Source organism: Tetrao urogallus, assembly GCF_951394365.1.
Source record: "Tetrao urogallus genome assembly, chromosome: 5".
In the NCBI taxonomy this organism is placed as follows: Eukaryota; Metazoa; Chordata; class Aves; order Galliformes; family Phasianidae; genus Tetrao; species Tetrao urogallus.
Genome location: NC_136818.1, coordinates 18,286,542 through 18,300,030, shown reverse-complemented (window position 1 = coordinate 18,300,030; position 13,489 = coordinate 18,286,542). Strand labels below are relative to the sequence as shown.

The following is a 13,489-nucleotide window of genomic DNA, read 5'->3' as shown; positions in this document are numbered from 1 at the left end:
GACTTTGTTAGTTTGAACTGTGATGTCCCATAGCATTGTATTCTCACCATACTTCAACAGGGAAACCATCTTGCAGCAACACATGCTTATGTTGTCATCCAAAATCTGGGAAGGAAACTCCAATACAGTATTAGAAAGCGGCATTCCTTTATTCTTCATGAAAGGTACCAGGCAATTTGACAAGCAAGTGCATCTTCTCAGAGTTCTGGTTCTACATTTGAATGTTTAAGACATACATATGCAGTACGCTGGCAAACACATTCATTCTTTTTCAAGGACTCATAAACACATGCTAATGTCCCTTTGGGCATGCTCAGAGGTATCTAGAGAGGTCGAGTGTTCACCTACTTCTTCGCCATTTTTCACCATGAGATTCATCACAGAAACCTTTAACTCACATTCATCTATTTATCTCCAATTTGCAAAATTTCCCTTGCTTATTAGGCCATAGCAAGCAACTTTCAAAACAATATATGTGGAATCTGTGGAAGATGTCCTTGCATCTACTAGGTGCAAAAGATAAAAGCATTCTATTATGACTCCTGCGCTTCTCATGAGGCAACATCATCAAGGCAAAAGGTAAAAGTTTTCTATTATGTCCCCGGTACAAAATTATTGAAGAAAATAAGATTATTCACCCACTAATTGAAATAGGAACAATTAGAACTATCACATATTGGTTCTTAAACTAATGTATTAATCCCTATTGCTAAACAATCCAACCTGTACCAATGTGAGCACACAAACACGGAACAACCATACCATCATAAACACTGCATCCCTGTATTGCCTGGAGAGAAACACAGAGCTGGGCCCTAAGTCCACTTTCCTTTCAGGCATCACAGCCAAGATGTCCTACCTGCTCTCCTCCTGCTACCTGGGGGAGACAGCAGGCTGTGCGGCCGTCCTGCAGATCCACCATAGGACCTTCTGCTCCCTCCTCAATCCCTGGTGCTCACCAGCTGAGGTGTGCAGTGTGGAAGCTTCCTCTGGCAGCCAGCAGCAAGGTCAGAACTGCCTCGGCTAAGTGAAAAATAAAACCAGATTTTCACAAAAATCCTTCAATAAACAGCCCTAGCGCTGTAATTCTGATGAAAGGTCTGGAGGGGAAAGTGTATGCGAAGTGGCTGAGGTCCCCAAGTTTGTTCAGCCAGGAGCGGAGGCTGAGGGGAGACCTCACTGTGACTGCAGCTCTGCGCAGGGAGCAGAGAGGCAGCAGAGTGACAGCAATAGGGCCCGAGGGAGCGGCCTGGAGCTGACGTGGAGCTGTCAGGGGAGGGTCAGGTGGGGGTTAGGGAAAGGTCCTGCACCAGAGGGCAGTGGGCATGGAACAGGCTGCTCAGGGCAGCCAGCACGGCCCCAAGCTGCCAGAGCTCAAGTTGCGTTTGAATGTGTTGGGTGCTCCTGTGTGGAGCCAGGAGCTGGATTCGGTGATCCTCGTGGGTCCTTTCCATCTCGGTGTATGCTATGGTTCTGTGTGTTTCTACAAACACACTTATGCCAAAAATACCTCTAGTTGTTCTCACATTGCCCCAGGTTCACACTGGGGTGTGAGTTTTTGCTGAGAATACTGAGAATACTGGGCAGAGAAGTGAGCACAGCCTCCGCACCCGCACTCCTGCAGTGCGCCTCAGCGGCTGTGCTGCGGCTGAGACAGCTGCAGTCTGTAAAAGCATATAAGTACTTCCTAGCAAACCACTGCCTCTGTAAGAGCTTAGACTGCTTAGCAGTTCTGTGCTTCTCACCTTCAAGTTTTAGACTTAACACCCATGAACCCCACAGCCTCTGCGGCTCCAACAGCACTGCACCGGGGCTATAGAGGGCAGCTGAGCGCTCGCTTTCAGGCGCCGAAACCACAGTTGCCTCACTGCTTTTTATTTCAGGGCTTTAAACTTCAGCTCCCCCTTACAGCATGCGCTTTCTGCAAATAAAGGCATCTGGGAAGGTTTGTTTGTTGGTTTTTTTTTTGTTTGTTTTTGTTTTTGTTTTTTTTTACTTACAGCAGGTTTGAATCATTTTTCTTCCCACCCGCTGCCCTGGCCCCACGCCTCCCACCTCCGCGCCGCCCAAGGTCCCCAGGAGGGCAGCACGGTGCCACGCCAGTGGCAGGCAGGGGAGCCTCGGAGAGAGCGGGAACGGCATCAAGGCAGCACCGGCCTCCAGGAGCGCCTCGGGGGGAGGAGAGGCTGCCACCCCCACCGCCAAGGCCGGTCCCGCGTGGGCGCGCTGGGGCCGGCAGCCAAGGGAAGGCCCCACGGCCATGCACGGAGCAGCGCTGCCTGAACAGGCAAAACTCTGCAGCAGGCTGAGATACTCGGAGCCTCCAAGCATCAAAGTTCTGATTTGAAATACGTGTTTTAACTGGATCTGGTTTCTACCGGCAGTCTGCTCTTTGTCTTGAGCTTTAAATAGCTCGCCTGCTTTCTCTAATGTCCAGCACACTTCCACAGCGGAGCTGGAAGGCTGAGCATTGTGTTTCCCGGCTCTCTTCTCTCTGGTGGGAAAAGGCTTTGCTGGCTGAGCCTTTTATTGTAGTTCATCCTATTAAATCGCCTTCTTTTGTTGTTCTCTGAACCCTCTGCAATGCCTGTGCACTTTTCAGCAGGTTTAGTGAAAAGCAGAACTTCACACTGTATCTCTAAAGAGCTCTGACCCCAGCCACTTCCACTGATGAACAACGGCAAGTTAAAAGATTTCAGCATTCCTTCACTGCCTCAATCGTACGGACAAGTTCCTATCCCTCCTGCCTAAAGTGCTTATCAGAAAAATAAAATACAGCCACTTTCCCATAAGAATTTGTCAAACCTCTGAGCTGAAAGTTAGGAATTACCCCAAGCAACATTTGCAATATGATACATAAAAAGATGAGGGAAAAAAACAGTTAAATACAGTAACATGTAGTAATAGAGTAACATACTGAATATATTGAATTTCTAAAATAGAGAGGGAAAAAAGAGTTAATACTTTTTTAATGTTCTGTGGGCAGCTTTGAAATACTATCTCTGTACCAACATGAAGGATTTGTTCAAAACATGCATTGATCATATAGTCCTATAGGGAAGAGAGAAACTACACACCAGCTACAAGCAATTTCTTATCTTGTGCTTAAACCAGCAGTAAAAGTGGGAGTTGCAATGAAAATAAGAACAGCTAAAGGAGACTGCTGTTTGGTAAACAGCTTATTTTCTTGCAACAGAAATCTGAATGGCCAATAGATTAGAAGAAATCGTTAGACCATAGTTGTGTCTTCTTTGAAAGCAAGAGAGATAATAATACAGGTTTTTAGCAAGCTGTTTTTCTACAATAGTCCCTTCAGAAAGGGTTTTTCAGTCTAGATATTGTTCATTCTTCTAACTATGAAGATAAAGTTGTAGGTATTACTAAAAATATCTCTGGTTGATTTTCCCACCTCCTGCTGACAGTGATACAACAGCAGCCATACAACAAAGCCATACAACAAAGGAGATACTGCAATGGGCAATAAATGACCCACATTGAAATTGTCTGCCAGGTCATTCAGTGAAAATCATCATCGCACATTTTCTTTAACCACATACATTCTGTCTCCATTGCGCATATCACTAATGTACCTCACCTTCGCATTACATAACCATAGGTGCTTTGACAAGGATGTGAATTTCTGTGGGAGAGTGTTATAGCAATCTATGGCAGTGTCCTGCTAAATCAAGAAGTCTCGGTTAACACAAAGCGTACGCGCTTAAGGGAGCAAAATAACATTTAGCGGATAGCCCAGACTGGCACCAGAAGGATTCTGCTGTCAGCACTGATTCAAACCAAAGATTTTTCCCAGGTAGAGACTGTTTTCATTGATGATATCACAGAGCCTAGCAGATAATTTTAGCTCTGTATTCCCCCCTAGCCCACAGTTTCCAAATGTTCATTACTTATAGAAAGTCGTGCTGTCTGAATTGTGAGCCCGCTTTCAGCAGAGAAGAGTGATTACGAATAAGCATTGCAAAAGCTACATACACACATAAATATTTAATCTGGCATTAACTGTGTTTCTCTGATGAGCCATTAAATGTATCCTTGTTGTACTACCCATTTAAAAATGGATCTTCTCAAAGTGATCATTCACTTAAGCTCAAAAAAAAATTGGCCTTTGTGCAGGTTTCCATTATGTGAGTGCTAACCAGGCTTGGCAAGAGGTCCATAGAGGGCTGACAGAGCTTTGTCTCCTTTGCTTTATTAGGACTTTTCCAAGCCCACAGAATTCCTGGGTGTGGTTGATGTGATTTCCTGCCTTTTTGTACTGTGAAGGTAACAGGGGCACTTCTGAGCATAAAAGTTCCTGTTTAACTCAGGGACAAGATTTTTTGGTGGAGTGAAATCTGGCTATGCAGAGCTTTGCTTGATGAGCTCTGTTTGGAAAACGCTGCTTTTGACACATCTCTCAGAATCTGTGGGTGAGTAGCAGACACAGGAATGTGCCACCCTCTTCCTGCTTAGGAGAGGAGATTTGACATGGAAATTCTCCTCAGTGGATGCTCTAAGACTACACTGATCACGTGCCCAATTTTCCCTCAAAATATATTTTCTGTTAATATCTTGACTAATTGTAGATGTTCGAGTTTTAGTTCTTTCTAGACACCTCTTTTTTCAACATGAAGCTTGTACTAGAATAAGTTAGCTGTATCACAGTTTCTTACACCAACCTCATCTTTGCAAGGTGAATTTAATAACTAGTAATTATTATAGAAACAGAATTTTAGAAAATCCCATGAATAAAGTAACAATTATTACTCAGAGTAGTAATTAAAGGGAAATATCTTGACCCTATGCAATTCTTGCAAATTGCGTAGAAAAAATAATGTTCTATTAGAATAAGTTACACCATCAAGAATGAAATTCTTTCCACTGTAAATGAAAATATGGGATTAGACCAGTTTGTGAAAGCACATTACAGGAACTGAATTTAGATTTAGAATTTAGATGGGCTTTGTTTCTGAAATCCTTGAAGGTTCAGTTGGAGTTGGATTTAATTTTCCAAGAAATATAACAAAACCATTTAAATACAGTAAATATTTTCCTGGGGAAATTCATAACCCCATAAACAAGCCTGTTCTTGTGGGAATTTCCAGCACTTCAGAGCTGAGTAGGTTACATAGCTTTGTTCTACATTTTTGGATGCTTTGTCAATCTGACCCTTCGAAAACAAAATGCATCAGTATTAAGATCTTCCAAGCCAAATTAGGAATCAGGGAATTTTAGAGTTAGGCAATCCCTGTCTTGCTCTTAGCTTGAATATTTCTTACATTTTTACTTCCCATAGTTTTGGTCCTGTCTGCCAGCTCTGTAGTGCAGAGCGACACGGAGGTCCTACACAGGCATACATAGATGAGAAGTAGCAGAGAACGACCATTTTCCATCCCTGTTCTTTTCCTTACACTGGAAGAAGGGCTAGAAACAAGAAAATTAATCAAAGGGCCAGGTTTCTCCTGAGAACACAGGCTACTTTATTTCACTGAGACATTTGGGATAATGTACATTTTCAGCTCTCAGAGAGTTTCCTCTGCCAGTTTGTCACTTGGCCAACAAAAGGACAAAGCTGACTGCCCTTTCAGTGCCTGCTCAAGGCACTCTGGGGCCCGGAACAGTGCTTTCTGCATTGAACATTTCAGAACTGATCACAGCACAACTGGCCTAGCCTGCTGATTTGTCGTGATAGGTGTCTGTAGCTAGGGAGCCTTCTCCTATAAGAAGCGTCAAGAGCTACAAATGGCCTTTCTTTCCCCTAACTCTTATTGTGATTTAATTACAGTTACTGTTCTCTGCGTGAGTTTTTTTCTACATGCATAGACGTGGCCTGACTATGAAGGAAATGGATTTCAGTCATCTTGATCAGGAGTGTAGGAAACGCTTCCCATGGCTCAGTGCCACGCACTGCCGTTTGTGTTTCTTTTATTGCATGAATTACGTAAGACTCTGAGCTCCCTAGCAAAACAGGGCTACCATCACGCAGCCGCTTTCGTGGGATGTCTGTCATTTCCCCCCAAAGGCCTGCAGTGTTATTAGACACGACAGATAAGAGGACACAAAAACAAAGGAAAAGAGAATGGAAGTGACTCACCTGTGGGCTATCAGCTACCAGCGCACAGAGGATGGTGGTGGGAGTCACAATGGCCTGTGACACAGCGGTGCTGCAGCATTGCTCATCCCTCGCCACAGGGTGTCAACCCGGAGGGGGAAAAGTAACCTGGATGCCCTTAAGGCAGAAGAGCCCCAGTTGGAGAAAAACCTTCTTACCAAGCCAGACGAGAGTTCAAATAAAAACCAGAAGCCACATCCCCACACAGTGCCTTTACTTACTGGTAGCATGTTGAGGGCTTTACTTGGACTTCTTTGATTTTTATACTTCTGGTGCTCTGTGTAGATGCGGCTTTATCCCTGACATCAGGCAGTGCTTTTCCCCATAACTGTCAGCACCCTGCGTAAGCTGTCACTGCCCAAGCATGGGCCTAGCACAAGAAAGACTTTATCTGGTGCACTAGTACAGATTTGACATTTTTTTCCAGCTCTGTTCAGGTCACTAATGAAAAGCCTAGGAAGTGAGCACACATGAAATCATTCCTTCCGTACAAGCAGACAGATGGAGAGAAACTCCAGCCTGTTTCCACTCTTTTGTCTTCAGGGCATTTTTGGAATTTCCTTCAGGAAGTGAGGTTGCGACCCAAAGCCTTCCTTACTGAGCAGACTGCAGTTTCCCACAGTAAAGCTTGCACAGTGATGACATACACTATGAGAAGGTGAGCTTTATCTTCGCACTCCAACTGCATCCTGTACAAGTGCCGTGAAACTTAAAAGCAAGACTGAGCGGGAATGGCAGCAAGAGAGGAAATGGAAGTCAGGCCTTGGGAAGAAGTCATGCATCATGTATTCAAGCAGACGGTCGCAGTGTGTACTGCTGCACCAGGTGGAGCTCCAATTGGTCTGCTTCTTATGTATTTCCTGATATTGCAATAAGCTAAGAATTAAGGTTATGAATTGTATAAGTGATTTAAGCTAATAATTTCACTTATTCTGCTCCAGGTGGTCATGGCAACATTGGCAGGCACTTTTTTTTTTTTTTTTTCTACTTGTATTCCACTAGCAGTTGGGAAAAAAAATATATATATATATATTTGTAGGCATGCTACTGTAAGGATTCTTCTAATGGCATTTTGATTGATACAGTGCACACCCATCAAAGATCACAGTACAGAATTCATTTTGTATCTCACATGACCTTGCCAGTGGCAGCATGCATCTTAGGTCTCCACCAACCAGAAAGACATCCACAAAAATAGCTTAATCCAGATGGTACTGAAACCAAGGAGTCATTTCCATGAGTTCTGTCAACAACTTCCATCAACATTACCACACCCAGTGCCAAATCCCCACAGCAGTACCAAAGTACCAGTACTGTGATAACAGAATCTTTACAAAAATCAGTTTATTAATGTTTAGAAGTCAATAAAGCTATGTGCAAATTGAACAACAGAAGTCAGAAACATATTAAATACTATTTTTTAAACCAGAAAAAAAAAAAAAACAAAAAACAATTTAATTGCACTGGAAATTTTACTACAAAAGCAATAATTTTTATTTTATTTTATTTTTTTTTTACAAAATACCACTTCTAGGAGTTGTCCGTAACTGTCAATCAGTCAGTTGCTCTCACCTATCCCAGATATACCACTTTTGTTATAGTAATACTCTAGGTGCGAAGACTCCTGTATCTCATTAACTTATTTACATTGTACACATTCAACCCCATTAACACAGGTTAGAAAACCAGAGAAGTCAAAACGATACTGTAAAACAAATACATTCATTTTAATGACAGGCACTTCTCCCATGAAGCCACGAAGTGATAGAATACAAACAGATTTTATGAACATTAATAAAATGTGCCAAAATGTGTTGCATTTTGTTATGGAAGTGCATTTATCTATAGTCATTTCACTTGAAATCTTACATTTCTGAAACTCAAGGCTTTCTTTTCAGGCGATGAAACCAATCTTTACTTTTTGCCTTTGTCACCTGACACTAACCTTTGCCTTCAGTTTCTATCTCTTTTTACCTCAGTAAAAATCCTGCTGCTGTCAACAGTATTTTATTCTATTAGATTTACTCTCTGTCATCTTTATGAGAGGTGACTTTCAGTTCCACCTCACATTTTGTCACAATAATGCAGTTTATTTAATGCTATATAACAACATGGCAAACAACGCATGGGGCCAAATGCTGCTCTGAGTGATTCCATGAAATCTGATACAGTCATGGAACTGTTTAAGTGAGTGTAATTACAGAGCCCGCTCTTGGTCTTCAAATGTAATATGGACCACCAACAAAAATTCACAGCTATGATCTTGCTAAATAAAACTCCAACAGCTTTGGACTCTGCAAATAAAACCTTACTATTTAACTAAAAGCTCTGGAAGGTGATGTCAAATTATGGCTGCCCGTGGTATAAATTATACCTGCATGATCTCTTTCCTTGTTATGTGTTAAACAAACACTTCTGACCAACTATACGAGCCATCACTAAACCCAGTACAGAAAGAGCTTTGTGTCAGTGGTTTGCTGCAAGTAAAGGAAAAATAACTTCACATTCTTCACACAGGGCAAAAAAAAAAGAAAAAAAAAAGATTAATTCTCCCTTTGCCTCTTCCCCGACTCTCATTCTCTTGCACACACCAGGCATCACTTCCCCAAGGCATCAGTCTTTCAGAGTTACTAAGGAGATCTCAGGATATGAATGCGCCTGACAATCCTGAGCTGCCCCAGTGCAAAGACAAAACATGCTCCGGGGAAATGGATTTTCAAGCCAGAACAGCGTGTCCCATTTCTTGAACTCCAGCCTCGCAAGTGCACCATTGGCCTCGTTAGAACTAATGCTACTCGCTCCTCAGCCCAGCACTGCTGCAGCGAGCAGGAGGTGCCTCGGCTCCCAGTTTCAGAGGAAGGCTCTAAACACCTCCACGGTCACTCCTTAAGAAGATGAGGTAACGTTGCCTGAAGACATGATGGTTTCAGGACGGTCGCCTTCCTCCTTCTGTGGGTGGGAGGAATTGTCGGACTTACTCCGGCTGAACTCCATCCCTCCGATGATTGGCCTCTTGAATTTAGTCCCCGAGTCTGTGGGGGGACATTTGCAGCAGCACAGAATCTTGATGAAAGCCCTTCGCATTTCTTTGTTAGTTAAGGTGTAGATGATAGGGTTCGTGGCTGAATTGAGCACAGCCAGCACTAAGAAATACTCTGCTTTATACAGGATCGGGCAAGTCTTCACTCTACAGCCCACATCCAGTAAAAGCAGGATGAACAAGGGAGCCCAGCAAGCAATGAAGGCACTCAGGACTATGATCACTGTCTTGAGCAAGGCTAGTGACTTTTCTGAGCTCCTGGTAGCTTTGGTAATGTTTTTTCGAAATGTCAGCCTACGGCTCCTAGTCCTCACCATGGAGTAGATCCTGCAATAGAGGACAACAATAGATAGCAACAGGCCTGTGAAAACTGTGGTGCAAAAGAGAATATAGTGCTTGTGGTAGAGCGGCAGCACTGTGGAGCAGTTTGACAAGAGGCTGATGCAGTTCCAGCCCATGATCGGGAGTCCTCCGAGTATCACAGAGATAACCCAGCAGGCACTGATCAGAAGGAAAGAGCGGAAGCTGTTGCTGCCGTTGTGGAGCTTCATTTTCAGCATGGTGATGTATCTCTCAATGGCGATGGCCAACAAGCTGAACACAGAAGCTGACAAGGCGACAAACATGCTGCCCTCCCTTACGAACCACTGGGAAGGAGTGAGGCTGTAAGTTTTGTGTCCGGAGAGCAGGAGGTTGGCGGTGTAAGCCACGCCAGCCAGCAAGTCTGAAAGAGCCAGGTTCCCAATGAAATAGTACATCGGTCTGTGAAATTTCTTGGTTTTCCAGATGGTGAGCAAGACAAAAATGTTCTCTAAGATTATAAAGCAGCAAATGATGATAAAAACCACCGACGTCACTTTTATTCCACTGTCCGCATTCTCATTTAGCTTTCCCGTGTAATTATAGTGCTCTTTGATGACATAGTTGACGTCGGTGTTGGCGAGGCTGCTGACCACCCTCACTGGGGCAGTGGTGCCGGAGCTCATGGTGCCAACAGACACGCAGCACAAACCCGTGGTGGCCCCGCAGCTCCCAGCGCTCCTGCACACGCTCACAAGCAGCAGTCCTGAGAACAAGAGGCAAAGCCTGTGTTAGGGGGTGGCAAAAAAGCATGTAACAAACTAGAAAAGTTCCAAGATGATCTGCTGATTTGATTGTTTGTCAGAATCACAAGTGCAATCACAGAAAAGGCAGTTTTATTCATCTGTTACGATATGCTTAAAAGATAGTTAGGCATACTAAATAGCTAAAGCCAGTAAGACAACTTTACCTGCGCAGGTAAAGCTGGAGTCAGCAGAGACCGCACTGCTGGACTTCTTCCAGCGTGAAAGACCTGAAAGCTGTTCAGCAGCAGGGTCCAGACTAACTTACTCTTCAGCAGGAAACAGTGCACACACAACAACAGAGATTTAGAAAGGGAAATGGGCTTGACTTGCTTTAACTGCAGACGCACAGAAGCCTGCAAAGAAATTACTCGACAGGAGAGCTCGATTCGCCTCTGTTCTGAAAGTCTGAACACGTTTCGGGAGGGGCCGGGAAGCAATTTACTGTGCTGAAGGTAATTCAGCCATGTGCAAGAGAGCATCCAGAGCTGTAAACAGGAGAGGTGCTCCGGCCGAGCAGTAGGGGCATGCGTTAGGGAGCTGGGAGAAGTTGAAACAAGTAAATAGCCCGCACAGCAACCTGTTCTGTGGGTCTGACACAAAGGAAAGGAAAAAAAGAACTTTGTGTTGCAAATAGTTAGCATCATACGCTTTGAAAACGAATACGATTAAGGAATGCAGATATAGAGGGCACTCCTTTTACGTACGGGCACTTTCTAGTAGACATTTAAAAGGAATTTAAGGTGCGAAATCAGGCAGGAGAAGAGCGTTCAGAGCCATCAAATTACAGCCTATGAGGAGCAAAGCCGGAGGGGCGAGTCCGGCGGCACAGCTCCGCGCTCGGCTGCCGCCCCGCTCCCCGCTGCCGCTCGCCGCAGCCCCGCAGCGCGGCCGCCCGAAGCCCCCCTTCCCGCTCCGCCGTTCCGGGCCGTACCTCGCTCAGCCGCGCCGCGCCGCCCGCATGCAGCCTCCGCATCGTGAGTGCCGTCCAGCGACTCCAGCGGCCGGCCGGGGCTCGGCAGTTTTAATGTTCCTGCGGCGAAGGCTCCCCACCCTTCTTCTTTAACCCCTCCCCGCGTACGAGCTCTCCGCCCGCGGGACCTGCACGCCTTTATAGAGCCCGCGGCTGCGGGCGAGAGAGGGGCCGACGAGGCGGGCCCAAAGGAGGCGGGACCGGCGGAGCCGCCGCTCAGTCCCAGCCCGTTCCGTCCCGCGGGACGTCTGCCCTCGCTGCCCGGGGAGGCGGCGTCGCGGTCCCGCTCCCGCCCTGCCCCATGCTGCCGTCTGCCCCGCTCCGCAGCCGGAGTGGCTCAGCATGGAGCGGCGGCCCAGAGGACGCGCCTCGTGCCCCGGCCCGGCGCCTGACGGACACTTGAACAACATCTAAGGAAAGCGCTGATGGTGCTTTCTCAGTCTTCCCACCTGGCCGAGTTCGGGGCTAAAATGGGGACACGCAGGGCTGGCTGGCTGCAGCGGCACAGCCACACGGAACGGGGCTCTGCACCGACTGATGCCAGCACTCGCCCCTGGGTGAGGGATCATTTTATGCCCCTTGCCACCTTGAACACCACTATTTATTGGGTTTTTAACATTAAAAAAAAAAACAAAAACAACAAAAAAACAAAAAAAAACCACATCTCTGAATGTTCAGAGAATTCAAAAGGGTTTTTGTACAGATAAATAAGTTTCAAATTTTTTTTTTTTTTTTTTTTTTTTTAAACAACAGCCCAGTGCCATTATATAAAGACTGAGAAAGAAATGAGTTTTGTAACTCCTCCAAAAGCACCCACCTCAGTGTATGTGATTCTTGGTTACCCTGAATTGCTTTTAGTGCAGAAATTTTCCTCCTCCTTTCTTACTTTGTTCTTTTTAACTCCAAATTGAAATGCAAAATAATAGCACAATGGATCAGACACAACGTATCAGTCTCTTAGTCCACGGCCCCACACATCTCAGTGAGCAGCAGCAGTCATTACAGGGAAGCAGCTCTCCTCTGAAAGAGACAAGGGCAGTGCTGCCCTGGGAAGAGTCCCCCTCTTCTCACATTTATGTGAATCCTCATGCTTCAGTTGCTCCACGCCTCTCCCAGAATGACTCAATAAATTACACTGGCAAACAGACATCGACTCTCCACCACCAAGCTAGAAACTTGAAAAGATGTTCAGCCTCCTGAGAGCCTGGAGGAAAAAGTACAGCCGTTAAATTACAACTGTCAGAAAAGGCATGCAAGATAAATCATGCTCGAGGTTGACATATGCATCCCCTGCAACAGCCTGACATACCCTAGATACTGCAAAGCTTTCCCCTTTACTTAGCTAATCTATAGAAAATATTAAATAAAAGCACATTTGTTAGGCACTCTCCTCTATGAAATTTTTCTCTCATAATTTTAAGCAAGAGGGACATAATAAAGGAACATGCTTTAATTAAAGGACAGAGTGACTCAGGGTTTCAACAGCCAGATGTACAAGCTTTCATGTTTGAGTTATTGGTAAAGCAGCTGAGAAGGCTGCAGCCCAAAGAAGTGATGTCCAACAAATTATTTGTCAGAGGTTGTGTGAAATGGCTCGGCAATTTCAGTTTGACTCCGAACAGCTGAGCATCTGTATTACAAAAAGCACTGTTAAAATTAGATGATCACACACATCTGTAGCCATGTTGACACGTAGCAGTAAGGATGCTGAAATAGCACTTTCTCTTTTCCAGGCAAAAGCAGCCAAAGCAGCTGATTTTGCTCTGAGGGCCGTGTAAAACCTCAATTCATGCAGATTCATGAGGTTCAGCTGCACAGATTTTAGCCTCCTTGCATGGACTGAATCACACACACAAGTAAATTCCAGCTGTTCCAACCAACTCTAACAAAAGCACACTGATAGATGTTCATTGAGGAGATTTATGCCAGGATTATACTTCATCCCAATCAACAGAGCAAGAATTCTTGTCTCAATACCTTCCATCGGCCAGATCCAACGTGAAGGAAACTTGCACTTCCACAAAATATATAGAAGAAATCCAGGGTATATAAAGCCTTTGAAAACTGAGAATGTCTACAGTCAGAGAAAAGGAGATGGGACAACATAATGAATACATACTCTATTATACTTAAGTTTCTTTGATGAACAAAAAGTCTTGTTTTACATACCCACTGGCTGCCTGTGATAAGCAGTGTTCTTGTGAAACTACAGGAACTCAGTGCGGTGGGCACTCCAGAATCCTGGCTATTTCGCAGGGCAGTGG

The 13,489-nt window shown here is 44.9% G+C and overlaps 1 protein-coding gene across 1 annotated transcript; it reads right to left on the bottom strand.

The window, feature by feature from the left end:
- Positions 1–8,995: 8,995 nt before the first annotated feature.
- S1PR1 (sphingosine-1-phosphate receptor 1) lies at positions 8,996–10,135 on the bottom strand (the record flags this gene model as incomplete). Its single annotated transcript, XM_079535618.1, has 1 exon — positions 8,996–10,135. The coding sequence occupies one exon, from the start codon at positions 10,133–10,135 to the stop codon at positions 8,996–8,998; it is 1,140 nt and encodes a 379-aa protein (XP_079391744.1).
- Positions 10,136–13,489: the final 3,354 nt, after the last annotated feature.